Here is a 27,688-nt window from a genome sequence, read left to right on the forward strand (position 1 = left end):
TCTGCTTCTCATTCGGTCACCTGGCTGCCACTCACGCGTTGACGCCAGTCTGACAAAGCAACAGTGGGACTTAGAAAAACGCTGGCCACGTCGGTTTGAGTTTTTCTGTGACAACAAATGACTCTGTGCTTAGAGACTACTGCCCAGGATGTCTGTTGTATTTCCCGGGATTGTGAACAACCCGACATGCGGAAGGACATCTTCAGATCCACAAGAAGCAGGAATGGAACCCAAGAACCCACTCCAGGGAAATCCCACAACCACTATATAGGACAGGTGACATTCTTTTTAAGCCTCCCAAATTCACGCACACATACAGGTTTATAAAGTACCTCGTCTAAGGAGGCACGATATTCTATCCTAGCACGCGCGTGGTCGCTATGCAGTCTCTCAAGCTGTGGCTATCGAGAGACAGCGTGGTGATGGCTTTGCTCCCCTGGTACGGAACCGCAGGCCCGTGAATGGGGAAACAGCAAGGGCTCTACACGCCTATGGTTTCTGCAAGGTGGGACCGTGATGCTGAGTATAACAGATTAAAACTCTGGGGCAGCGAATTGCTCCTCTTGCTTTAGAATGAGCTCAATCTGGCCAGAAAACCTGCGCTTAAAATAGCGCCAAGTCCATTCATCCTCTTAGAGGCCGGACACATTAATTCTATGTAAGTCTCACTCATGCAAGATTTTCCGACAGGTCTTTGAGAGTTGGAATGGAAAAGACACAGTTGCCCATATAGAAAGAAGTTGCGAGACAACCAAAGACCTCCTCATACGTCAGTGACCTCTTTACCTCCTTCCCGGCCTGTCCCCCATGGTCAGGTCACCCAGACCCCTTTCGGAACGTCTGCAAGGAAATGAGCGAAGGTGGTGTGATCTCCAGCCACAGAGGAGCTCCTCCCTCTTAAGCACAGAGATGTGGAAACGTATCCGCTCTGCTGCAGGAGGTGAGTACGCACATGCAGTCAGAGCTGTCTGAAAGTGAACTGTGACAGAGCCCCAGGGTAACAGTCCTGGTGAGGCCTGGTCCTACCGCTGCCTACGCATCGAGCTTCGCTATGCACGCACAGCACCCGGGATCCAGCGCACATGCAGGTCCAGGGCGAGGCCCCAGAGTCAGCGTACGTAACACATTCTAGATGAGGCCCGTGCTGCTAGCAAGGCACCTGCACTTGTGGGACGGTAATCAGCAGGTGGGAGTGCTCCCACGCATCCAAGTGAGAAGGAAAAAGGTGAATCACCACCCCCTTACTCCGGGGGCTGATGGTGACCATTCTCCAACAGTGGTTTCCAAAGTTGGCTGAACACTGGGATCACTTGGAGAGCTTTAAAAATACCGATGCCCCTGAGAGATTCTTACTTAATTTGCCCGGGGCCCGGGCCTCTGTAATTTCAAACGCTCCCAGTGAGTCTGTTACTCATCACTGCCCTTGCTGTAGATGCAAACGGACTTCAACTTAGGACCACTTCCGCTTTTCTGCATCTCTCCTGTAAAAACGCATCTAGTTCACCTGTCATTTTAGGTAAATGGCCAGGAAGAACAGTATTCCTATCAGAGTCTTTCTCAGAGGCTGAAAGGAGAAAAGGAATCAGCACACGCTCACCTGTCTCACACCATAATGTAGTCGTGCTATGGACAGAGGGGTCATTTGGGTCCTACATTTCTGATTCTTTAAGTCATGTGTTTGGTATAATCTCGTACAGAAGTTGTGGGGGGCGTGAGGTGCGGATGAGAGCACAGGAGACACGCACTGCTGCTCTTACTCCACTTGGCCACCAAACTGTTTTGGGCTTTTGCTTCCCCGTCTGTAACGTGAGGGGTGGACAGTACTGTCTCCAAAAACACTTTTAGCTTCCAGAGTCCATGACCTATGATGAGATGGGGCCTATCTTCCTCCACATGCCCTCTCTTCCTCTGTTGACCCAGAGAACCACATTCAAGTAAACAGAGATCTACTGAAAGCAGCCCCAGGATCTCCTAGGTTTGGGACTCTTATTTTCCTTACTGATGATATTTAGTTTTGGCTAATGAGCCTCCAGGGGTTTCCAACGGGGCAATGCCGGCTCAGGACTGATTTGGGTAAACTCAGTGATTAGGATTCTCTAATGGATGCCCCAATGGCACTTGCGAGTTTTGGTGGGATTTGGGACTATAGTTGATGCGTCCATGAGCTGCGGCAGAAATCTAACACACGACTCGTCCAAATCTAGGCTGAAGCACCTCTTCCTATTTAAACGATAGTTTGTAAATATTAGTGAATCATTAGATATGAGGAATGGATTGGGATTCCAGGTGAAGTGAAACTGAATTATTAGAGGACAGTTGTCTTTTACATCATCCTTGTATCTGGGTGGAGGTGGTCAATTATTAGCCAGAAGAGACGTTCCATGATTTGTCAGAGAACTTTTCTCTAATAGTCAAAACTACTTTAATGCTCTTAAATATGGAATGACAGACTTCTCGCTGAAAGGGCAACCAGAGCAGGAAACAAATTGTTACTCACTGTTTTATTATTTACCCAGTATTTTATTATTCTCCATGAGCTCAGGTGTATAACTAAAGCTCTGGGCATAGTGCCCAAGACATAGTAAGCACTCAGGAAACGTTAACTATTAGTACTGTTTTTATTAATCGAACATTTATTGCTATTTGGTTAAAATTATCTAAATTCTGAAAGCCACTGAAAACTATCAGTCATGTAAACAAAAGTTATAAAACCGAAAATTTGCTAGCAACATACTTCTGAAGTTCTAGAACTGCCCTGCATTTACACCCAGCTTACAGTATGGATGCAATGACAGGAATAACTTTCTATCTCCTGATCCATGTGACTCATGGACGGTGGGTCCACTGTGCACTGGACTTCAGGTACCACTCAGTACAAAACATCTGGCACGGTTCCCTGGTATTGCATTGAAATATATGCTTTTCTGCAGAAATTAAATACAGCGCATGCGTGGGCAAGCACACAAAGGGCAGAATGTGACCTGCAGTTACCCGGTTTAACCTTCAGGGCGGAGGGGAGTTTCTAGGGAACCTAGTTCTTCACTTCAGTTTGGTCCTTCCGGTCCCGGCATAGGACTCAGTGGTGCTGAGATCACAGAACTCCTGGTCTCATGCCACGTGCCGTCACAGGGCATCCTGGTCCTGCTCCCACCACCAGGCCCGTGGCCGGGAGGACGCACCACCGAGTCTCCATGACACACTTGCGAATCTACATTCACGTCAACAAAGCAACCACAGCGTGGTGCCCACGCGGAATTAACCATGTCACTTGCCCTCAGGTCGCAGTTGGCACTCAGCCTTTGGTCCTACCTTGCCTCCTGACAAAGGGGGAGAACAGAGCAGAGGCTGGATGGGGACAGAGAGAGGAGGACACCCACGCTGCCTGGACTCGAGGGAAAGCCCCCTGCTGACCCAGTCTCCCTGGCCCTGATGACGTCGTGGCTGCTGTCCTGTGCAGCTGTCGAGGGGCTACGTGGGACCCCACCTGCGGTGCCTGCTGCTGTTTCCCTAGTGCCCTCTTCTCTGGTGGACACTGTGGGCCCGTTTTCAGACGTGGAGGATTCAGACACTTCGGGGGGCCCTGCAGACTCATCAGTAGAATACGGTGGGGAGAGTGGGACGATGGAGGGTGGCTGGAACTTCTCCTTCTTTGCCAGCCCTCCTGCACAGCCACGGGCCTGCCTGTGGGTTTGTGCCTGATCTTCTGAGATGAGCCCGGTCCCCGCTCTGCCCTTCCCCTTCGGATGGACACAGAGCCAAGAGATGGAGGGGAGGCCAGCTGGACAGAGCAGGGCATTAGAATGCAGATTGGGGACTCGGCCCGAGAGCCTGTGGATGCAGATAAAGAAAAGGACCCTAATAACATGAATGTTAATGAGATGGTGTTGGTAAAGCTACATTCCTCTGAAGAAAGGTGTTGCATTTATAATCACTTTTGCAAAGCAGTGCCTCTTACAGGAGTGACTGCCTTTGATCGGCAGCTCCCTCTCCGAGCGCCTGGAGTGAGGAACCTCAGACCCGAGTCACGGCAAATGCTCGCCGCACCCACCCACGGGGCCGGTGGTCTCAGCCTGTGCAAGAGAGTGTGGCTTCGCATCTCTGGCAAAGCAGCAGAGCACAGGGCCTGTGCCCAGGTGGCATTAGGACCGGCCACTGGGGGAGGGCACCAGCTGCCTTCCGGGGAGGCCTGCTTAGCGAAGCACCAGGACCCGGGTGCTCCGCCCCTCGGCTGAGCTCGTTGTGTGACACGGCCAGCCCTAGTGGTCAAACAGCTGGGGATATAGACTTATTCCAGGACAGCTCCCAAGGGAGCAGACATGGGCGTTCTGAGCTTATCAACGAAGCGAGGGCAGGACCAAGGGAGCATACTTGCCGCTGGAGGTCTCCCGGAACGGCGGGACCCGGCAGGGCCCAGGACCTGCAAGCCTCCATGCCACCGACAGTGGCCTCTAAGGTCAGAGACTCACAGTCACCAGCTGTCTAACCCAGACAAGTCCCTCTTGGGTTTCCGTTCCTAACCAGCCAATGGGGCGTAGGGTCCATGCCTCATGGAGGTGCTGTGCCAATTCGAAGGAACAGCGTCATGGAGCCTCCCGAGGCCTCTCTGCGGGCCACCCGCACACGGTCACTTCTGCCGTGGCTTCGTTCTTATGCTGTGCCGGCCTCCCGAGCACGCTCCCTACCCCCTAGGATGTGGTGAGCGTCATGCTGAACCCACTGGCAGGAGACCACAGCACTGGGGAGTGTTAGCAACTGTGGCTTCTCATTCTAGTGCTGTCACTGCTTTGCTAGGGGAGGTCAGAGAAGTTAATTTAATCTCCCGGTGCCTCAGTGTCCTCAGTATAACAAGGTGAATGCTATCAATACATCACCTGAAATATTTTTAGAAGGGATAACAAACAACACCGTAAAGCCATCTACAAACACAGGTGACTCACTTACCCATGTTAACTGGGGACAGGAATCAAACAGATAACAGAAATCCACCAATAATCCTGGAGCCTCATTAGGTTAAGTGCCCTTACTTGTCAAACCAAGGCTGTAAGCAAGGAATCAGAGTGACCTGTTAGCCCTCATCACCTCCCCCTCCTTCCCTATTCCTTGGTGGGAAAATTATGAGTGGTAGACTCTGTTGGTTTGAAACCAGAGGGGCACGGGAAGCAGATGTCCACAGAGAATCTGAAAGTGGAAAGTCAAGCCCTGAATGGTCCAGATTCGTCTATATAAAGCACAGTTGGCCCTTGAACAATGCAAAGGCTAGGGCTGCCAACCCTTGGTATAGTTGAAAAATCTGCGTATAACTTTTGACTCTCCAAAAACTTAACTACGGATAAGCCTACTGTGGACCGGAGACCTTACCAATCACATCAACAGCCCATTAACATGTATTTTGTATGTTATATGTATTATGTGTTGTATTCTTATAGTCAAGGAAGTTGGTGAAAAAAAAATGTGCCACTGAAAAAATCCTAAGAGAAAATACCATATATATATATATAAAAAAAAAAAATATATATATATATATATATAAAATCCACCTGTCAGTGGACCCACGCAGTTCAAACCAGTGTTTTTCAAGGGTCAATGGTGCTCTGAAGTTACTGACCCACAGCTGAAGCAAGTCAGGTCACGTCTATCTGCCCGACTCCCTACTTAGAGGAACAGACAGATGTACACACAGATGTTGTTCTTTAAGTAGGACATTACTGTAGATGAGGCACGGGAGGAGCAGTCCTACAAGATTAGAAAAGACTCTAAGAACCACTGAGTCCAACCTCTTCGTTTTGCAGGGGAAGAAAGGAAGTACTTTCCAGAGCCCCTCGGAGCTGGCGGGGGAGGGGACGGCAGCCCCCGTGTGTGTTCTGAGTACTGGTGGGAAGTAATGACAGTCAGGAACAATACACGGTATAAAAGAGAACATTTGTCACCGTGTCCCTTTTCTGCGGTCTCCTGCAGGCAACTGTTTATTGTTTATGCTTTCATCTTGGTGACTTGTGGGTAGGGAGAGCAGTCATGATACGGGCCCGAGATACTGCTTTATTATCAAAACAACTTTAATAGCTTATGTCATAATACTAATGAGACTTCCTGTGCACCTGTGCACGGTGACAGTCTATGGCTCAAATGAGCAAAGGGTACATGAAGCTTCTTTCTCTCCCTGCCTCCCAGTGGCCGGCCTGCTTGCCTGGCACTCAGCGCACTGGATCTGGCCCACTGGGGATTCTCAGGCTCCCTTTGATCCCGGCCTCCCTTCCCCCAGCTCGGCCATTCTCCACCTTTCGGTGGGTGGGCAAGAACCTTAGGGCTCCTGGGAGAACTCTCTCTACATGTCACCTAGTTTTTCATGGCCTGGAGCTTGAGGCTGAGAAGTGGCCAGCCCACTTGTGCTGGACAGTCTCCTGAGCGGTGCCCACCCCACACGTGACACATTCACATGGTCTGGCACAACAGTAATATTTTCAGGTGATGAGTTCTCACGGGGACAGCATACTCTGAAGGCATAATCTGAACTATTTTCCAACTTTATTTTTTAAAAAAATTTCCCCTGGGGTTGTAAGTTCGAGCCCCACATTGGGTGTAGAGATAACTTAAAAATAAAATCTTAAAAAAAAAAATGAAAAAAACCTTTCCCCTTTCTTTTGATTGTCATAACTCCTTCCTCTGCAATTCCATCCAGACCTTTAATCAAATTCATGGATTCTCCCCACAATCTTCTTCTGAAATCTTATCAGCCTCTGATGGAGCTGGGATCTAATGAGTGAACTTTAATATTCCCAAGGTAGTCTCGGGATATCAGAGAAAGGAGTACCTCTGAGATCTAACTACTACTTCTTTTTTGCCACTGTGCCATCCTGTTGTATCCTCACATGTTATCGATGGGATCGCAGTCCTGCTCCATGACACGGGGCAACTCTGCACCCCTGGCTGGGCCCCTGAGCTCGGTCGTTTGCACAGATGCTCTCTGAAGCCCTCACAACAGTCTCGGTAACTGGGTATGTAGCTGAGACTCTGTTTGCAAAACCAAATAAGCAAGGCCTTCCACCGAAGTTCCACTATCAGAGGGTGGTGTGGCTACTCCCTATTTCAACCCCAGGCTGGCTGGGCTGCCTCCCTCAGTCATTTCCAACTTTTCACCACCAACGACCCCTTGTTCATTTTCTCCCACAGACTTCCTTGTACTGAGTGCGTCCTACTTTAAAAGTAACCGGTTTTTCATTTTAGTTAATCAAAGCCAGACATCACTACCTGCCAATCAAAGCTATTGAGCCGAATGCCTGCCAGCCGAAAGCAGAACCCTCTGCTCAGGTGGCATGTAAAATTTTATGGTGGGGGAAACAGACCAGTTCCAATGGCTTTTTGTGAAGTATTTAAAATGTGCTTTCCCAGACCCCATTGGGACTGGCCTGCGGACTGGGAACCAACTGGGCCCTGAGAGTCTTTCATCCTCTACCTTTTGGTTCCAGGCCTAAACCAATGAGCTGCCATGCCTGCCCGACCCTACTTGGGGCTGTTTCTTCCTGCAGCTTGAGCCCTCCTCTATGCTGGCCGGGCTCCGGGGGGGGGGGGGGGGAGGGCAGGTACACCCCCAAGGAGCTGCTCCCTAGCCCCACAGTGACATTCACTCTCCATCACAGTCCCTCACAAGGTCATCTTAAAAAAAAAGTCCTCATATTTGGGTTAGCTTTCATTTCTGCCGAACTTAGTGTTATCCTAACACAACACAGGTAGCAGGGGAATAGCTGCTTTGGGCAAGTCCTATGAAGCCAACTATTTCGGCCCAGGCCCCATTCGGCAGATACAAACTGGAAGAACGTCCACCAAATCAACATCCCGGTTTACACACTACAGGGCACACACATTTGGTACGTTGGGTTGTTACCCGAGAGGAGTTCACAGCTACAGAACCTGTCAAGTAGAAACAATGTCTTCTAAGCACATTTCTTCAGGGGCTCAGAAAGCTTTACATACATTATCTCATTCAGAGCCTCCTCTTCTCTCAAGAAGGTGGAAGGCAGGGATTATCGCCATTAAATGGCAGTTCTGAGTACCCTCACGCATGCACTGAGCATTCGCCGTGATCCGGACTCGAAGCGGAAACCAACCACCAGACAGACAAACGTCAGAAGGATACAGTTCACGAAGCCAAACGCAAGAAAAGTGACTACAAAGGAATGAAGACTATGTTGGCGGGCCAAACAGAAAATGGGATTTTAAGCTCCGTCTTCCTGGTTTTATTTGTTTGGACAAAGTACCACCCACATGTGGATGTGTGTGAATACATATCCACCTTAAGTATATAGAGATGTACGCAGAGCTCTGGGTGCAGGATGTAAATTACACCTCTCACGCACCTGTAACAGGAAATCTACATCTTACATTTCGGAGCACTTGGAATAGATGGGGGCAAAACTGCCGTGTTTTGGAACAAAACTTGACTCCTCTGGAAATATTTTGTGAAACTAACTCATCTGGGCACTAAACATCCAAGAGCTATTTACTAAACATTAAGCAGGTACAGGCGTGGTGGGCTCGCTTTTGTTTTTGGGTGATTAGGCTATAAATAGCGCGACTGCTACTGTATTCTCTCGTGCCCAGAGCAGTTCCGGGCAAACAGTAAAAATTCGCTGAATACTTGTTGAACGAGTGCATGGATGTTCTGTGTGTTCCACACGACATGCGATTTTGAGGCCTGAAATCTGCTTGTGCAGATGTTTGGGCTGTTTCTTCCTGTTTTAAGTACATGGCATCTGAGAAGAAATTTTATCTAGCCTGGCCTAGTTAGGCTTGGATTTAAATGAGATGGTTTTTTTTTTTTTTTGGGGGGGGGGATATCCATGATATGATGAGATGGGATTTGAGGGATTTTATGACAGAAATAATAATGATGATGGTAATGATAAAATCATCATCATGACTCCGAGAACAAAGGCATTAAATACAGATTAATAATTAGAAGAGGTGGCTCAAAGAAAATGAGTACCTCAAAATGCATTACAATGGGCAAATTGAATTTGGTCCCAGTGAGAGCCAAGCTGTTCTGTTGAAAGAATATTAAACCCCAGCATTCCGCTCTTAAAGGACACAGGGGTACAATTCTATGGAGAGTTGCGTGGAAGGCCTCCCGGGAGGAAGGAGAGCGCCTACCCGTGTAGGTAAATGATCTCTTCCAGGACAAGCCAAGAAGGGGCTCATTCACTTCATGTGGGTGAACACACTGGTCCCAAGAGGTAGTTTTATTTACAGCTTCCTCTTACTGGATCAGGCTCATTTGTTTTTATATCTCCAATCTACGTGCAGTCCTTGCTCACATTGCATGTGTTATTATAAAACACCTTTCAGTAAGCCACCACTAAAATCGAGTGCTCTAAACAAATGTTCTCTTAGGGCAGTAACTCCTTAATATAAACTGCATTTAATAAAACTGGTAGTGATTCTAAAAAGAAAGGAAGGAGTAAGGCACAGGCAGAGAAAATGTCTGGAAGAAATGTGCAATTAATATTTTACAAGACATTTAGATTCTGATTCCTCCTTGCTGTTAAAATTTAAGAGCTTTTTCAAAACTGTATTCCTCTCTGTTATTACATCCTTAATTAAATTAATTTATACAGTGAATGCTCTAATGATACTGCTGTAGATTTTCAATCAGAAAGCCTTATTGCTAGAGACAATATGTGTGAAGACCTTGAAGAAAGAATGACATAAGGCACAGTGCTGTCACTGGCACGGGGCTCTGCGGCCCTAGACATCTGATTATAGAGAAGATCATGGTGGTTTTCCTGTGCCTCAATTAAGGTCCTTATTTTATTTTTTCATTAAGCTAAATCAGGTCAGTGAGAGAACAAAATGAATCTCGCGGGTTGCCTTCGCAAAGATTTCTCTCTGGGAGATACAATGGTGGGCGATGACATTTCTATTGACTACTTCTACCAGGTAGGCTGTGCCTTCCCGAATAAAGGAAGCCACCTCTGAGCCCGCTTTGCTATATTGTCAAGGCAGAGGCAACCAAATTCCGTCCAGGGCTCGGCTATGGAAGAAGTCAGGCTAACAGTTTTGCAGCCAACCTGACGTGCTCGTCACCTGGCCCTGCCTGTGCAGACATACTGGGAGTCTTCTCTTCGGGGGACGGGAGTCTCACTCACTACGCAGCTCAATGGCAGGCATGTGCGCATGCATGGATGCTCTAGGTTAGTACCCGGCACACAGTAGGCACTCAAGAATCGTTAGTGCTTTGTTAACCTAACGAGATGTCAGGAGTAATGCCCGACACGTGATCTGCTGCTTAAGCCTCAAGCCTCCCTTCCAGAGGAGCGTGTGGTCCACCCAGGGAAATGACCCCCAGATGCTCATTCTTTGCTCCTCCCTGTGTTGAGCTGTTGAATTGGCTCCCTTTATTGCCAAGGGTGTATTCTAGGATTTACGGTGAGCATTGCAGAGGATGAAAGACCCAGTGTCTTCCTCAGTCACGTGGCATGAAAAATGTGTCCTTAAGGACTCTGCACTGATCCTTCACCCTATCCCCCGTCCCCTATGGAAAGGGTCTCTGTGACCCACACATGGCATGAAGGAAGGGTGCCTTCAAAGAAAAGTTCATTCAACTGAGTAAGATAGTCCCATCGGCATTTTTTTCCTCTGCCATACTAACTGAGTTCTTTGTTTCTCTCAAGACCAAAAGACGGTCCCAAAACATCCATCAAGTTTGGGTGCATGATAAAAGTTCCCTATGATACAAAACATCAGCTGCAAAAGAAAATTAAACAGGGGGGAAAAAAACCCCAGCACTATTTGATCTTGTTTTAAATCGAAAGTTTTGGACACTTTAGGAAAAAAAAAAAAAGCAGCAAGTGCCTTTTTAATGGATTTTATCCGCAGGAAAAATGATTACAACCAGAAAAGCTTTAAAGTGTCAGCTGCTGATGCGTTTTTCTTTATCCCTTTTATTTTTATTCAGAAAGAAATTGAAGGCATATGGCAAAGTGCATCATTAATTTCTTATTAATTTCATAATATGAAGGCAACCAGTTAAAATAGTAGTGCTACGACTTTAAATTACCGAACTCACTTGGTAGTTAATGAGAGATTTCGCACAGCAGGGGTTCTGTTAAATTAAGTTGTGCCTTCACATCACAGTGGGAAAACAGGTGTATATTGGTTTAGAATTATGGAAATGTTGACTAATTCCAAGGCTTGTAATCAAACAGCAAGGCACCCTGCAATATTTTTCCCCCCAAATACGCATTAATCTTTTATGTCTGGTCCCATTTCTTTCTGCCCACCCACCAAAAGCTCAGAGCTGAACAGAAACCAACCTTTATGTTTTTCCTATAGCTGTTCAGGGTGATGTTTATCAGAACTATCCGTAAATGCAATATATGGAACCCTGTTACCATTTACCTAATTTGAAGTGGCAAATGAACCAGCAGTGGGTGCCCTGTGAAGGCCGGGAGCCTACAAATCAGACCTGACTTCTCACAATTTCCCTTTAACCCGCCGCAGGTAATGGGGCGTATGAAGTTGAATTGGAGAAAAAGAAAACCAAAAAACAATCCCCAAGCCATCTTTTCCAACTCCAGAATTCTTGCACTTAAGAATTCTGGAATCACCACTCCTGACTTCTGCATGCAGAATTGTTATGACGAGAAAAACAGAACATACACGTATGTATATAATAATTACTCTTTTTTTTGAAATACTAAAGATGCTCCTTGTTTGCTAGGAAAGGGTCAGAGTAAGATGCCCCAAACAGAAGCAGACCTGTCCGCCCCTTGTATGGTTTTCAACACGGCCCACTCATCATACTAACCCTGGGCTTCTTGAAAGTGTCTTCACCAATAAGGATGGCATACTGGGGAGTTGTGCAAATTTTAGTGGAGTGGATGAATTCAAATTACCCATGCTTTGCATTAATTTAAAATAGAATGTGATTTGGCATTAATCTACCCTAAATGCTAAATAAATTCATCATATCTCAGGAATTTTTAAAAATATATCAAGAAGGGATTGTGTGTGTTTCAAAATACCATAAAGTATTTCTTTTTAAAGGAAGGAATACAAAGTGGTCTTTGGATTTGATTAGGAGACTGAGAAATAAAAAATTTTTTTCCTGTTGTTGGCTGAGCCAGTAAATATCAGCCACGGTTGCTTCATTTGATAATGTGACCTAACACTGCAGCCTCCTAGAATTTACACTGAAAAAAAAAACCCATTTATAAGGAAAACAAAGCTGAAATAATACTTAAAAAAAAAAGTCATTGAGCGAAAGCACTTAGACGTACTAAAAGCTGCCTCGCTAAAACCACCTTAAAAGTTTCAGGGAGAAGTAGCGAAACGGGGAGGGAGACTTCTGCTATCACACGTTTGCTTTTCTGAATCTTCTGCTCTTTGATTTGCTCTAAGGAAAAGGAAAAAGCCACAGTGGTGGGACTGAAGACCAGGGCTCATAACCTATTGCTTTTAAGTGGCTAAGGAGCTCATGTTTTGAAAACCGTTTCTTGAGTGTCTTGCCACGACAAAATACTATTAAATTTTCAATGGACCTATGGTGATTTACGCAAATGCTCTCTTTTCTGGGGGTAATGGGGTAATAAAATGCCTGTGTGTGCATATGTTAGCATGGGTATACACAGGTGTCCGTGTGTATCCACAGAGACAGCAAAATGACAGCTGGAATCACACCCTGAAGACATCGGGGACACTGTATTATCTTTCTTATACTCTGATCCAACCAGGTTTCAAGGAAATTATGACTGCACTGCTTACCGCAAGTTCTTCATTGGAACCAATGCACATCACTGGGATGTTAAATGAACTCATCCCTGATATCTGGGTCAGTGGGGAAAATACGCAAACAGCCCGGGACACTTCACACCAGCATGCGATATATAAAATGGCCACAAACCCCCAGAAATAATGTATTCTGATGCGGCAGCTCTGTACAACATCAGTTCACTTCTAGTGAATTGTACTAATCATCAAATGTTACCGGGAAGGAAATGGAAAAAAAAAAATTGTAAGCTTTGTATTTTCTGTTCTCTATCAACATGAAGCCACAAATTAGGCATTAAAACATTGACTTTGTTAACCACCATTGACTATTGAGAAACCATTAGGAGGTTTAATATTATGGCTGTACAGGGTACATTTTGTCCTTTCAAAAGAAAACCTAAGACTAAATTTCAAAAGGGGCTCCTGGTGAGTAAAAGCTTTTCCTTTTCCATCTGCTTTTCTCGTGTGTGTTGGGTTTTTTTTTTCCCCCTTTTAAAATCTTAGCCCACCCCATACTCTTTGGCAGCCGCTGTTACCCAGTGGGGTCACTCTGATTTTCTAACCAGGGGACATACTATTTGAGAGCTCTTTCCATCAGCATCAATGCCAGTCCTTCTTTAGGGGCCGGCCAGCTGGTTGGCTGCTGCGGGGGGACAGAGGGGTCAGCACACACTCCTCAAAAGACCAAAGTCATTTTTGCCACTAAGAGCCCATAACTAGAACCTTCAGTTGAAAGGACCATTTTCAAGCAATAAAGTGATTTTGGTACAAAAGTAAACCGACTCACCCCAGGTAAAGTTTTAATATTGTGCAGTGCATTCTGGGCCTCAAGTGCAGCTTTTCTTGTATAAAATGTTACGAAACAACAACCTACAGAGAGAAATGAAAAGGTTTTAGAAATTTCTGTGAATGCTTTGCTTAGATATAATGGAGACTACGGCGAACAAATAATCTACTTAAAAGGATGCACAATTTAAAAATAATAAAGTGCATGAGAACAGTAATAACGTCTCAAGCTTTTACCAGTGCCTTTCACCCAAACCGTATTTATTAGCTTTACCCACGCTGGAGATCAATTCATAACTCTGTGCACCAACTACCTGGAACACAGCTCTTCAGGAATGAGGGGGGGAAGTGGTGGGTGACATGTTCATGGGGCTTGTGTAGCGACTACATACAGAGAAGTGTTTAATCACAGTGACAATGGCAGAAACTTACAGTAACGATAATTTCCTTAAAGAATATTCTAGAACATCACATTTTTAAAAACACTCTCTAAACTCAATGGTTTAGACCACTGGATTACAAGGTTCTGAAAAGCTGAGTTACGGCTTTCTTCTTTTTTTATCTCCACCATAGTATATAATGCAAAGTTCCATATATGAGATACTCAGTATTTGTTGGCCAAAATGCAGGGCTATTTTAACCAGTTTGGAAATTTAGTTACGGTATGGGTGGGTACACGCCCAAACAGATGTTTGCACACACTGTCCCACGTCTTATTAGGTATGGCTACAGCATATCAACCGGCAACTTTTTGACTCCTTATTTCCAAGAGCTGATGGGAGTCCAGGCTGAATGCTCCCCAGGAGAGGCCAGCAAAACCCCTTTTCCCAACCAACTTCCTCCACCAAAAAAGATGGTGTTGAAACCTTATACCATTACTTCTGCATTCTGAAGGATGGCTGACCCTTCTTCAGTTTGTAGCCAAAGATACTGGTTAACACAGCTATTTAAACCAGACAGCGATACCAGTTAACGATCCGTTTGTTAGTATATAGTTTCTTTGCACAGCCGGCTTGGGAAAAGGGGTGGACAACATCTTTAAAATTTAAGAAAAAAAGATGATGCCTCTGAGCTCAGCTGTCTTTGTAAGTTGTGCTGAGGCAGAAAGCGGGGAGACGCACTCATGAAGAATGTAAATATTTGACCCTGAGTGTACTAGAGGACCCTAAAGCATGGAGCCAGAGAGTTGGGGAGGGCTTTGAGAGGTGCTCACACCAAACACAGTGATACACCAGGTGCCATGAAAGAAATGCACAGCACTCCGGCATCAACCTTGGTTCTATTTAGGGGAATAAAGTAAATAAGACCAAGAACAGTAAAAAAAAAAAAAAAATGCAGAGTTGACAACAGGGAGTTGGCATCACAAGCCATCAAAGGTTGGCTCAGGCATTCTGGTTCTTCAAAACAAAAACTCATTCAAAAGAGTAGAGAAGGGCTCCTGGGTGGCTCCGTCAGTTGAATGTCCACCTCTTGATTTCGACTTAGGTCATGATTTTGGGGTTGTGGGAATGAGCCCTGCCTTGGGCTCTGCACTCAGCTTGGAGTCCGCTGGAGATCCTCTCCCTCTCCCCCTCCCCCCCTTCATGCACGTGCGCTCACTCGCGCGTGTGCACGCTCTCTCTAAACAAAAAACCCAAACAAATAAAATCTATAGAGTAGGGGAAAATAAAGTTCAATTCCATTCATTCAGCATTTCTAAATATATCTACGATGCTTCCTCCTCATTTAGAAATTTGGAAACTTGTCATATGTTCGATCTGTTTTAGTCTACATGGATTAAATATACAAAATATACAAACCCTTCACCTTCTGGACAAAGCAGAGTACAATCATTGCATCTTGGCCCTCAAACTACAGGCATCCAAGGATTAGAAACTCCTAAAATGTCGGGGTTCATTGACATGATGGAAGAAATTGAAAATCATTTAGTTTCTTGAAAGAATCACAGATGGATGGACCATTTTTATTTATTTATATTTATTTTTGAGAGAGAGAGAAAGATCGAGAGAGGGAAAGACTAAGTCGGGGGGCAGATGGAGAGGGAGAGAGAATCTTAAGCATGCTCCAAGCTCAGTGTGGAGCCTGCCTTGGGACTCAGCCTCAGGACCCTGAGATCATGACCTGAGCCAAAATCAATATCAAGCCACCCTGGTGCCCCAGACCATTTTTTAGATGAGTTTTTCACTTCAGCTATTTTGACTTCTGTGACCGGAGTTCATTTGGCTTGATGGTAGATTTTTTTTTTTACTCAACTGTTCAATTTAACGAGTGACTCTGGCTTCAGTGGCATGATGTGAGCCCAAGACTAGCTACAGGAATTGCTTCGGATCTAGGAATAAGTTTAAACAGGGAAGTCAAGTCCCAGCTTCCAGCAACCCATTGTATCACTCTAAGAAGAAGAAGAAGAAGAAAAATACCAACTATGATTCACTGGGCTTGGTATAGGAAGAAATGAAGAGAGAAACATAACCTCTACCTTCTGAACGTTCCTCACAGCATCTCATTAACAACTTCTCCCCCTCTCCTGGGCTTATGGTCTCAGCTGCTGGAGAAGGGAGCAAGGGGGAAGCTCGCAGCTTCAACCATGGTAACCAGGGCTTCCAGACAGAGGCAGAGTCTGACACCCTCCAGCAGATAGATTCGGGAGCGGGATACTTAGAAGAAAGAAGACTTCAGGGTGGAGTGGAAGTTATAAGGCATGTGCTTGCCCGGAGAGAAAGCAATTCAGAAGACGAAGAACAAAGGCCAGCGTGACCAGGCTCAGAGCTGAGGAGGAAGTTCAGGCTGGTGCACAGGAACAGTGGAAGGAAGGGCAGGGGCACCAAAAATGGAGAACTAAAGACAATGATAAGAGAAAAGCAGCAAGGAGCAAAGTTGGTGCCCCTGAGTGAATCCCACGTGTGGAGCCAGTGGGAAGAGCTCAGACCAATACGCAATGGTCTCGGGAATAAAGGGAGTGCCCCTGCCTTCAACATCTGAACAAAATCCCCACCCCTCTCACTGAAACCCACTAGGAAGGTACAGTTTGATTCTGATTTCAGTATTAAAATGCTCCCCCCATGGGGATGGAAACATCTAATTGTTCTTAGCTATTTACATCTTCGTGTAAATTTGGTTAAAGCACTTTCCTCTTGAACAAAGTTCTTAGTGAATAGAAGGCAATGTGTGTGCGTGTGTGTGCACGCGTGTGTGTTCAGAGAAAGGGCAAGTGAGCAGTGTGAGATAGGGAAGCAGAGAGGAAACGCATGAGGAGAGGAGTCACATGTCCAAAAGGGCAGATGGGAAGATACCCCACATCTCAAACTCCTTCCTGTTTCATCCACTGTCCACTCTGCCTATGCAACTGATACCGTGAAATCGGGGTTACCTCGACAGCCCCTCTCCAAACTTGCCTCCTTTACCCCATACCCATTTAAACAAAGGTTTTTAGAGATTATGCCAAAGTAAGATCTAGTTGTAGTTCTAACACATATGAGAATGTCTTGGTTGATACCGATGATCTGCTTCCCGACCCCCGACCCAACAAGCTCAGCCCCCTCCCTGCTGTGCTTGCGAAACAGACTTAGCACCTTGGGAAAAGGTGGGCACAGCTCCTCGCTATGTCCCCGGGCTTGATGAGCGGGGTCTGGGCTGAATTTCTGCCTCTGCTTCTAGCCTCAGCTGGGTACCCTCCTGCACTGAACAACTTGCACAAACATGGGGCTTTTGGGGAAGACAACAGGATTGGGAATATCACCCCAAGACTCTGCTCTCAGTTTCATACATTTGGTTCCTGAGTGACTTAGACGGAAATAGCTTACTTCCTCTATACCTTAGTTGCTTTAGTTTCATTACCTCTCAAAATCAGTGACTAAAAACCAGGGCTGCCTAAAATCCTTCTCAGAACAACATGCATATACAGCCGAAGTGTTTTGTTTAGAACAAGTTTTTAAGAAGTCAAAATTATTCTTTACTTTTCTTGGGCTAAAAATAACTTGCACTTCATTTCACGCATGCATACTAATTCACTTAATAAAAACACCATTTGATTAAAGTTATCTTAAAATTTGCAGGATAAATACAGGACTACAAATTCAAGTAGCCACCTTAGGTACGGTAATTTGTGGTTCCCCCCAAAAGAGACATGAGTCTCTACACCACCATTGTAAGACTCTTATTTCTGAGAGTACCCTCCCAGCTAATAACCAGTCTTTTTCATCCATCCATCACTTGATACGCTCACTTAGATTCATTGACCTGCAGAGATAATTTCAACAAAAGGAAGGGAGAAATATTTGCCTTGATGTGGTCACTATCATGGCAAAAGGTCAGGGAGCTACTACAGATCCCAGAAAACCCAGGACGGCTCAGCAAAGTTGGGATTTTCTTCCTTGCCTGCCCTATCTGGATGTACAGCTGTTAAGGAACCACCTGCCTCTCAGACTTCCCCACGCCAGCTGTAACTCAGGTCTGAAATTGACCGGATTCGTTTTCAGGTCAGCTGCAACACCAGATGGCCCCGCAGTCCGATTCCGGGGACAGACCTCCCTCCTTCAGCAGGTTCTTTTTCAAACATCCTTGTAAGGTGGGTGGCTAAACACCTACATTCACAGGTGCTCTTCCACGGCCCGTGGCTGCAGCAAGCACCAAGGGAGGCAACCTCCGGCGTCAGCATCATTCTGGAATCCCCCTCTCCCAGCTGCCCGTGGCGCGCCGAAGAAGGCTCTGCTCCATGTCAGAGACCGGAAGTGACCTGCACAGGGGGTTCTGGGGGATTAGCAGAGGCTGATGCGGTCTGGCCAGCCAGGTGCTGCGACAGGCCCTCTGATTTCTGCTCAATGAGGCGGAGTTATGCTGGCTTGCACGTCTCTACCTTGTCACACGGCCTCACGGGCAGGTGCGCAGGATGAGTCCTGCCACCTTTATCCACCCGTTCAAGAGTCTCCGCCTGTGGCAGAAACTTTGAAAGGATAAACATGATGTCCTATCCATAGGTTCCTTTACAGCATCTCACTTTTCAACAGTTTTGCCAATTCATTGTATCCACAAGGGCTTAGGATTTCAGAGCCTCCCTCGCCCACCCCAAATCCATCTTTCACGGGTCTATTTATCAACACCTCCCCATTACTCCTCATCAGGGCTTTTTAAATTCATGGGTGCCATCAGTTTGGGTGTAGAACTTGGGAGGTGATTCCAGAACCAAACACCAGTGTGTTAGGCCCACAGGGAGTGGGGCTCCTCTACGGATCACCGCTTGATGCGGACGGGCCTGTACACACCTTGGTGGGGGGTAACATACGACAGCTGGCTGGCCACTCACTTTGCTGCTTAACTTGGAACATCTAGCAGAGCTCCTTGGAAGGTGACATTAGATAGATCAACTGTGATGGTAGAGAAGGCCTAGAAGGATCTTGGGAGGCAGAGAGCCGTCTACGAAGGCTGAGCAGTGCAAGCCCCTGGGTGGCCAGCAAGCAGCAAGTGGATGCTCCGTCCTGAAGGAGCAAGTCAGGAGGACCGGGAGCCTCTGGTCACCCAGACTCCCACACGTTGACAAGTTTAGCAATCTGGTTGCGTACATTCTGCGTGTGAAGCAATGTGCAATCAGCATTATAATTAATTGTGCGATATGATTAGACCACTTTGTCTCAGAAGTTGAGAGTGGCAGTTCCCACAGAGGCTAAGTGCTACCTACTCCAAACAGGGTAGTTGGTGTCTGGCTGTATCTCTTCACAGACAGTTCTCTGCTGTCATGAAGAGTTCCCTCAGGTATTTTCCTGGCTTAATTGCAGAATCATTTGAGACGCTGTTAGGAGGTTTTTGCTGTTTCCAAAGATAAAGCCCCAAGCAAGGCGGGCCAATGGTATCTACACACACACACGCGCACACACACACACACAACCAGTAGTGTATTTAAAATCATAAAGACACTCAACTTTACTGAAAGACTTTAATTTTAAATGATCAAGTAGATTTATCCTCAAAGAAACCATCTGGATTATCACAAATCTTTTCAAACCACAGCTGTTTCTCTTGAAAATCTTTACTTGGAAACTCTCGGTAATAATACTCACAGAGAAAAATTAATGCATTGCTCACGTAGAGATCACCAGTTTATACCACGGCTTGCCCTGAGTCAAACAGCACTCTGGTTACATTCTTCAGTTGGAGGGCAGTGTAGACACAGCCTTAGAGAATGATACCAAAAACCAGGTTTTTAAAACTAGCTCTGCCCTTGGGAAAACTGACACCACACTCATTAACGAAATTTCCTCTGAGGTTTCCAAACCTTGCAGCACTGGGGAGGAACGGAACTAAGGATTAACGCCGCGGAGACGCCATTTTAAAAAGACAGCTTTAAGTCTTTTACTCTAAAAGATGGATGACAAGGCAGTTTGTACTATAGAAGCCAGGCTTAAAGACAGGAGGTCAGTGACTTCAGTGGGTTTCAGTTGTTGGAATAGTCACTTGTCAGCTACAGGATGGAAATTTCAGGTCCCACACCAACAACTCACACTCGCAGTGGCCCAGGGAACCAGCCCTCCACACGGCTACTCTACTGAAGTTCCTCATGATTCTCCTGGAGCTGCCAGCCCAGATGGAGGGAAATGCTCCTTGAAAGGTACTCTCATAAATAGGAGAAAGGGCCTTTCTGGAATGTTCTAGTCCTAACTGTTGAGTCTTCTCTTTCTTTTTCTTTTTTTTTTGATGCTATTCTTTGGTAATATCTTAGTATGGAAAATTATGGAATGTTTTCTGAAATACACAATTTTCCATATTAAGTTATGAGTACTAAAGAAGAGCATCAGGATGGAGGAAAGAAGGCAAAAAAAAAAAAAAAAAGACTTCCCACAACACTAGCTAGCTGATGAAATAAAAGTATTTCACATTTGGAGCCCACGGTGTTGTGCCCTGAACACCTGTCTCCTCGTGTGAACTCCATCCATGGGGCTGTCCACATCTTAAGGCCATTCAACATATCAAACACGGGATATTTACAATCCTTTCTCAATCTCAACCAATAAACCCTTGAAAACAGCCACAAAAGGATCATCTGATGACTGAACGTTGTACTTAACTTATTTCCTTTAAAAATAAAGCAATAGTCCTGGAAGACATATTTAGCTCAAGATACATTTGAATTCAGGACATCGACAAAGCGATCATGTTGTGAATTGAGAATTCCTTTAAAGGCTGCCTTTGAATTCCGAGGGGCCGACAGATCAAGGGACGAAGGCCCTGGAAGGCTAAATTAGCGAACCCGCTATGTTTTTATTCTTTCTGTGAATGAAGCTCTCTTTTGTATGCACATTTGCAAGCAAAGCAGGTGCCTGGCTTTACACAAGTTGAGCTGCAACTGGGATCTTGGCTTCTTGTCAAGTCAGTAGCACACAAACCAGTTTAAGTCAAAAGAGGACATACTCCCCATACTTGATGCCCCTTGTAATCTATTTTCTCCCTCAATCTTAGCCGCTATATAGAGAATTTAATACTTCTTTCAGAGTCCAAAGGTTGTTGATCTAAGTGGTACATTTTGTGCTCAAGTGAATCTTCCACACACTAAAGGTTTCGATTATCAGTCATTGGCCTCACCCTTGCCAAGACCCCCGACTTTCAGTTTCTACAAAGCAGTTAAAGGTTCAAAAAACCCCGTCAAAAATCCCCTGAATTAAATTTTTAAAGAAAACTCAGCAATGACCTTAAAAACAAAAACAAAACAAAAACAAAAAAGGGAAGTAGTTTTCCAGTGGTCTGGAAGGTGACCCTTGGCATTTCGAGAAAAAAGGCAGTGACGAGACGCCATTCTCAAACCCATGCAGACCCTTCGGGAGGCGAACTGGTCCACCGCAAAGGCACGGATGGATCCCTTTCCTCAGCCCCAAGTCAACCCTCCAAGAGCTGGCCCTGCCAGTGAAGACCCCCAGCAAACACAACATTGTTAACTCATGGCCTCCATGGCCCAAGGTGCTTATTCCTTCCACTCTGTCCTCACAACCTGGCTTGCTTTAGAGGAGCGCAAGATGGGACGTCACAATTAACGCTCTGACTTCACAAGCCACATTTAACACTCAGTCCCCTTACTGGGCACATTCTGTGGGCCCGAGTACTACTTAGCGCAGCTCCTCTGAACTTGGGTGCTGCCCCAGGACAGCTACAGTGAAGGAAAGGAATAAAGCAAGCAGCCACCAAAGCAGACATTAGTTAGCAATGGGAAGGACCTGCAAGATGAAGGGGTTCTCTTCTTCACCCCACTCCTTTTTTTGCTTTAAACTCAAAACTGAGGGGGAAAATTAGAGGAAGTTAACAAGGCATAGCTTTCTCTTGGCTTCTGTACCTCTTCCATGGAGTCACGGGATTTTCCAATTCGTTAATGCCAGTAGCCTAACTCTCCTCCCACAGAGGAGGTCAGCAGACTACCCACAATCATACAAGTGGCTAAGAGCAAAGGCATAACCATCCGGGTCATTACCGACTGGCGGCACCCTTCCACGTCCATGCCCATCACAGAACATGCCACGAGCCACCTGAGACGTTCTGCCTTCCTCTGAAAGATCCTCAGAACTGCTGCCGCCTCCTTTCACGGCACCAAAAACGTCCTCTTATAACCTAGGAATCCCTCGTGTTAAACTTCGGACAGTCTCCGGGGACAAACTTTTTTTCTCCCTCTGAGAGTGGGACTTCCCCAGCTAGAAAAACAGCTACCCCACACAAATGCCACATCCTGTAGAAATCAACTTTTAATGAAACCGTATCCAATTAGCTGAGTTTTATGGAGTTTGATATAATTGGCACCCTGATGTAGAAAGTATTACCATCTGGCCACTACCTAGGAAGCAGAGAAACAATGCTGCCATCTTGCCTTCAGTGCTGGAATGATGTGGCCACCACCGTTTTGATTAGCAGGGAATCCCCTGGGCATCTGGATGACAAAACAGGAGTTGTGCTTCTCATTTCTGGGTGCCTGGGGCAGGGATTCGATGTTCCTCCAAGAACCCAGGCTCCCGTCCCCAGCAGGGTTCCTGCTCTACAGCAAACCTCGGCCAATTTCTCAAGCAAGGGGAGAGAAGAGGGATCTCACCCAGTCCGGGCAACCCCGCCCGCGTTCCTCAGACTCTGTGCCTGACCCACTGTGACCACATTCTGTTAGTTGGCCACCAGATCTAGGCTGCTACCAACCTCCTGCAGCCCTGGGGACTTCTCCTGGAGGAACCATCTCCTGATACTCCCATGGCCCTGGGAACACAGGCACGCTTTCTCAATCTTATGCCAAGCAAATTGAGTTTCTTTCTTTTTTTCGTTCTTTTTTTTTGACCTAGATTAAAGCTACTGCATTTTCAAGCCTTTTGGGAAAGCAACTGAGGACGAATGTGCATAGCTTTGTGTGCACGGCAATGCTTCCTCACCATTATTATGTAAATCCCAACAAGAGTGCGGCACAGACAGAAAAGACGTCAAGGGCAAAGTTGCTGGAATCTGCTCTCTCCCGTCCCTGGGCCTCTGAAAAAACCCACTTACGTTGAACCACTTCAAATGTCTAATAGCTGTAAAAGTATCTGAAGAATTTTAATGTCACCTTTTCCCCAGATAGGACAATCACTGCATTTAGCTGTTTCTGGAACGCTCCAACTCCGCTCTAAGCATGGGAAGGCGAGGCGCCTTGGAGCCTGTGCGTGTCAAGGAGCCATGGGGGACAGGAGGAAGCAGCAAGCAGCCTCCTTTGTTGGGAATATCATGAAATCTTTGGAATGCAAGGTAACCGGGAAACTGTGGATTTGGTTTTCATTTTTAAAAGACTAATTCTAGAGTTGGAAGGAGGGTCTTATTTTTTCTCTGAAGGTATGAAAAAAAAAAAAATAACGTTAGGTTGAACCTGACAAGCCAACCGAAAGGAAGGCCATATTGAGTAGTCTCCCTAAAACCGCCATGGTGGGCCAGGTTGGTCTCCTCAGAGTCTTGGTGATGAGGTGGTGATGGGGACCCATGGGGACAGAGGGCACTTGAGCAGGGCTTCAGGCTCAGTCAACTAAGAAAATGTCACAGAGATGAAGGAAGGCGTCCCAGGGTTAAATGTGGTACAAGGTAGTTCTACCTTGAATCCAATTAAAAAGGATTTAGGTTCTAAAGTACTGAGAGACCTCATTAAAAGGAAGTTTCTAATATAAGTTTATTTTGTAGGATGCATTCTCTTGAGGACAGGATGGCATTATAATTAGGAGCCTAGTGGCAATGAGAGTAAGTTAAAATCATATCTGTTTTCCTAGGATTCTCAACTCAGCACACTGGGCTGTATGATGTTTTCTGGCCAGATCAGTCTTGTAAGTCTCAACCTCTTCATTCCTGCTTCAATGGTGGGGTGACTTATATTCATGGACGCCGCGAGTACGGGCCCTGTATTGTTAGCCTGAGTAAAATAAAGCTCAGCTCAGTTACTTCAGCACCGATCTGTGGTATCGCTGTATTCTAATATTTTATGGGCCTCTTCTAGGCTGGGGCCGCACTGTTCTAAGAGGTATTTCAATGTGAGGTAGAACCAAGGCGTTATTTTTCTGGAATCGGAGTGTGGAAAGTCATATCTACTTCCTTAATCTGGTCTCTCTGGTCACCCTGAAATGGAGAGGCACGAACCTGCGTGCTGGCCGAGGTAAAGATCTGTAGGGATTCTGGTCTTTTTCCTGTGGTGGAGGACTGTGAAGAGCTGATATTTATGGCCGTGATAACTGTCTCACCCACTCCCATGATAACTGAGTCATCTTTCATGTGCATGGAGATCAGGGAGGGAGATATTTTTACAAATTGCCTGGAACAGCGGAACTCATAGGAGAAATGCGCCTTTGTAGCCTACTATAAATTGATGTTCCGGGGATAAAAGGCAAGTATCCTTGGGCCCGGAGTTCTCATGGCAGAGACTATGACAGTTTTCAAAGCGACACTGGATATTTCTGCTTCATTCATAAAGCTTGCTGGTGAGCGAAGTGGTCACCCCTTATCAGCATTTCAGACTGACTGGGCGTTTGACAAATTTCTTAACCTCCTTCAACCTCTGTTTCTTTATTTGTAAAATGGGGTTAGTAACAGCAATTACACCATAGGCTTATTGTATTAAACAACATAATGGATGAAAATGGAGGACACAGCTCTTGACATATCCATCAAAGTGCTTAATAAATGGGCCAGATTATTGTCCACCTTAAATTGATTATGTTCCTCCACAAGCCCCACCCCAAAGAGACAGGTGAGGGACAAGGCAGTGTCGCCCCAACGTTACAACACAGGAAACCGAGTCACAGAAAGGCTGCGTCGACACGCCTGCCACAATGTCGCACGGCTCCCTGCCGGTCTCTCGGTGGAGGCAGACAAGGGAGCCTCTTTTGTTAGTGATGACCACTCACCCTTTAATAGGGTTTGAAATTGATTTTGTTGTCTTGCTTTCTGAAGTAATTACTTGGAACTGGCCAAGTTCACCCATTTGCATGGCCTTCGAGGACTCTGAATGTCCATTTGCGTGGCGTCTGAAGTGTCAATCAATTTTAATGGAATCATTTCCATGACTTCCCTATTCAGGGGCCAACAAAATTTTAGCCAACTGTACACTTGATGGTACCCCCCCCCCAGGAGGAAAAATTCCCTAAAACAGTTTGTGATTTGAAATAAAACCTGTCGCCATCTAATGGGCACACCCAGGTTTCATTATTATAAAAGGAGTTTAACCACAGACTTGTCACTTCCCTTTACGTCAGCAACAACAGAGGAGGGAAAACAGGGACGTGGGGCTGCGCACAAGGAGAGGGCACTCTAAACATCTCGGATCAGGGGAGGCAGTGGCGGCAAATGTCAGGAAGAGAACTGCATTACGTGCGTCCAAAGTATATTTAGACACCCCGTGAACAGAGGGGGTTCCCAGGGGCTGGATTTCATTTTGAGGATTCCCATCACCATGAAAAGACACGAGAAGACAATCGCTGGTCGCCTGATACGCTGCTGTCTTATCACAGCTTAGGCGTTGCCTTGGTATCATGCCCACCTAAGGACAGGTCTCCGAGGGCCCGGGGGCCACGTCGAAAGGCTCCTTGGTCCCCTGCACAAGGCACAGCACAGTGCTGGGCCTCTACTTCTTGACGGATAGTCCTGGGGCCATTTTCCCACGTGTCTGTGCCACAGCAACATGGCTTCCTTTCAGACTTCACGTTCCACGAGCCTTCCTGATTGGGGCGGCCAGAGATAAAAACCGTCCATGCCACACTCCGTTCACTTCCCTAGAAAGGACTCTGGTTTAGCTGACCAATTTCTGAGCTAAGATAGGTGTGGTCTACTGGTTGGGTGAGACGGGTTTTTGTTTCATCTGTTTAGTAAGATCACGTATACAGAGCACCATGCTCAGAATCTGGCACCTAGAACCCATGGAAGAAAGATGAGCTGCTTTTTTTCCTTCTACTGTAGGCTATCATTTTAGGGGTACCGCGAAGACTTCTTCTACATCTAGGGTGATGACAGAATTGATGCCAGTGGGGACACTTTGGGAGGTGGAAGGGGGTAATGTCAGTGATTATCCTGGGACAACAGACGGGACCCAGGGCCCTGCAGACAAAGCTCCACACACCCTCTCCCCATCAGTCTCCTGGTCCTCACTTTCCTCCCTGGGGCCCGAATCCAACGACACAGACTCTGTGCCGAAGACCACCGTGCCTCATTGTTCTAAATCTCAACCCTCACATCTACTGAGCACAGTCTTCCATTTTTCAGGAAACTAAGTAAGTATAACAGATCATGGATACAAGAAAAATATAATACGCGGTCCGTGCACTTGATGTATTTAATATTTAGCTGTAGACTTAAATGCTCATTCTTCAGCAGGTGGAGAGAAGATTCATCTTCTTTGCCTACAGAATCTCTCCTTAGAAAACCTCAGAGGGAAAAGTGAAATATCTCCTTGATTTCGAGATTACAGAAAACTCTACATGCCACACACTGATTAGCAGCCATTGGGTTTCACTCAAGAAGAACGCGCCATCTATCAGCCAGCCTACCCCACGCCATGCATACTCGGAAGCGGGATGTGATCTAAAAACTTTCATTTCTCTCAATCACTGCCAATGGCATGTATTCTTCTGTGAAACCTTTAGAGAAAAGAGAAAAGGCATCTCCTGCAGCCTCCCCTTCCATCCTGAGATGACTGGATGAAGATGGATTTCCAAGCTTGTCACTCTTTTGGACGGAAGGGCCACTGCTTGTGCTCATTTTGCACACACGATTATTAAGACCCGGATGGGAGGCAGGGCATGCGGCAAAATCCTCTGCAGTGAGCCACAGGGCTCTGGGCACCACAGATCAGTTCCACGGCCAAGCCTCTGCCATACTCTGCTGCTTCCTAATTGTGCAGATAATAAATGATAATGACACTTCTTTGCAGTTAGACGAGCTCCTCCCCCACCACGAAGGGTCTCACACTTAGTTCTAGGTTTTATTCAATCTCAGGGAGATCAAGAGCTCAGGCAATCTCCAACAGTGGAGGTCAGAGGCGTCTTTTATGGTTTGTCCTGGAGCACTTCTCATGCTAGCAGGAGGAAGGGTCACCTTCTTAAGTGTAATGGTCTTGGGCTAGTGTTAAAGTCAGTGTGGATTCCCCAAGCACACTCTGATCCGTCGAGAGGGACGTGGTCCACGTGACTGCTGGGTAGCCAAGAAAGCAGTCCGGGACTCCAGCGCGCCGTGAGGAGCGACAAACAGAATTCCTCACGTCTCATGTCATTTTGCTGGCATGTGCAGAAGGCTGGGTGGACAGCCTTCCATCCTTCATGTTTGGACTGAGGTCACTGATAAATAATTCAACCACTCTTTGTCTTATGCTTTTAATTCCCATGCTAGTAGGTTTCTAAAAGATTCCACATTATGACAGGAGACAAAGTAAACTCCTAAGATTTTCATTCCTAGTCCATCTTACGCACTGGCCTATGTGTTAAGAGCTGTCATAAGCTGATATATTCCAAGTATCTGACATAAACCATAAAATAACTCTAGGTCTAAAATAAACCGTAGGATAACTGTATGGACAGATCTCTAACACTGTTTACCCAGGGGAGTCAGACCATAACCTTGTCCATACAACAAGGCCTACAGCCAAAATCTAAGGCTAAAGATAGTGAAACAAGGGTGCCAGGAGTTAGAT

General features: G+C 46.2%; 1 protein-coding gene across 11 annotated transcripts in view; it reads right to left on the reverse strand.

Moving 5' to 3' along the window:
- CELF2 (CUGBP Elav-like family member 2) overlaps positions 1 to 27,688 on the reverse strand; it is a 505,360-nt gene that overhangs the window by 94,894 nt on the left and 382,778 nt on the right. For all 11 annotated transcript variants that reach the window (XM_087857734.1, XM_087857733.1, XM_087857725.1 and 8 more), the window contains one exon: positions 13,550 to 13,632. In XM_087857734.1, the coding sequence (XP_087713860.1) occupies positions 13,550 to 13,632 (83 nt within the window). The remainder of the gene's footprint in view (positions 1 to 13,549; positions 13,633 to 27,688) is intronic.

Source organism: Ursus americanus, chromosome 31 (genome assembly GCF_024610735.1).
Source record: "Ursus americanus isolate L20-20 chromosome 31, mUrsAme1.1.p, whole genome shotgun sequence".
NCBI classification, from domain to species: domain Eukaryota; kingdom Metazoa; phylum Chordata; class Mammalia; order Carnivora; family Ursidae; genus Ursus; species Ursus americanus.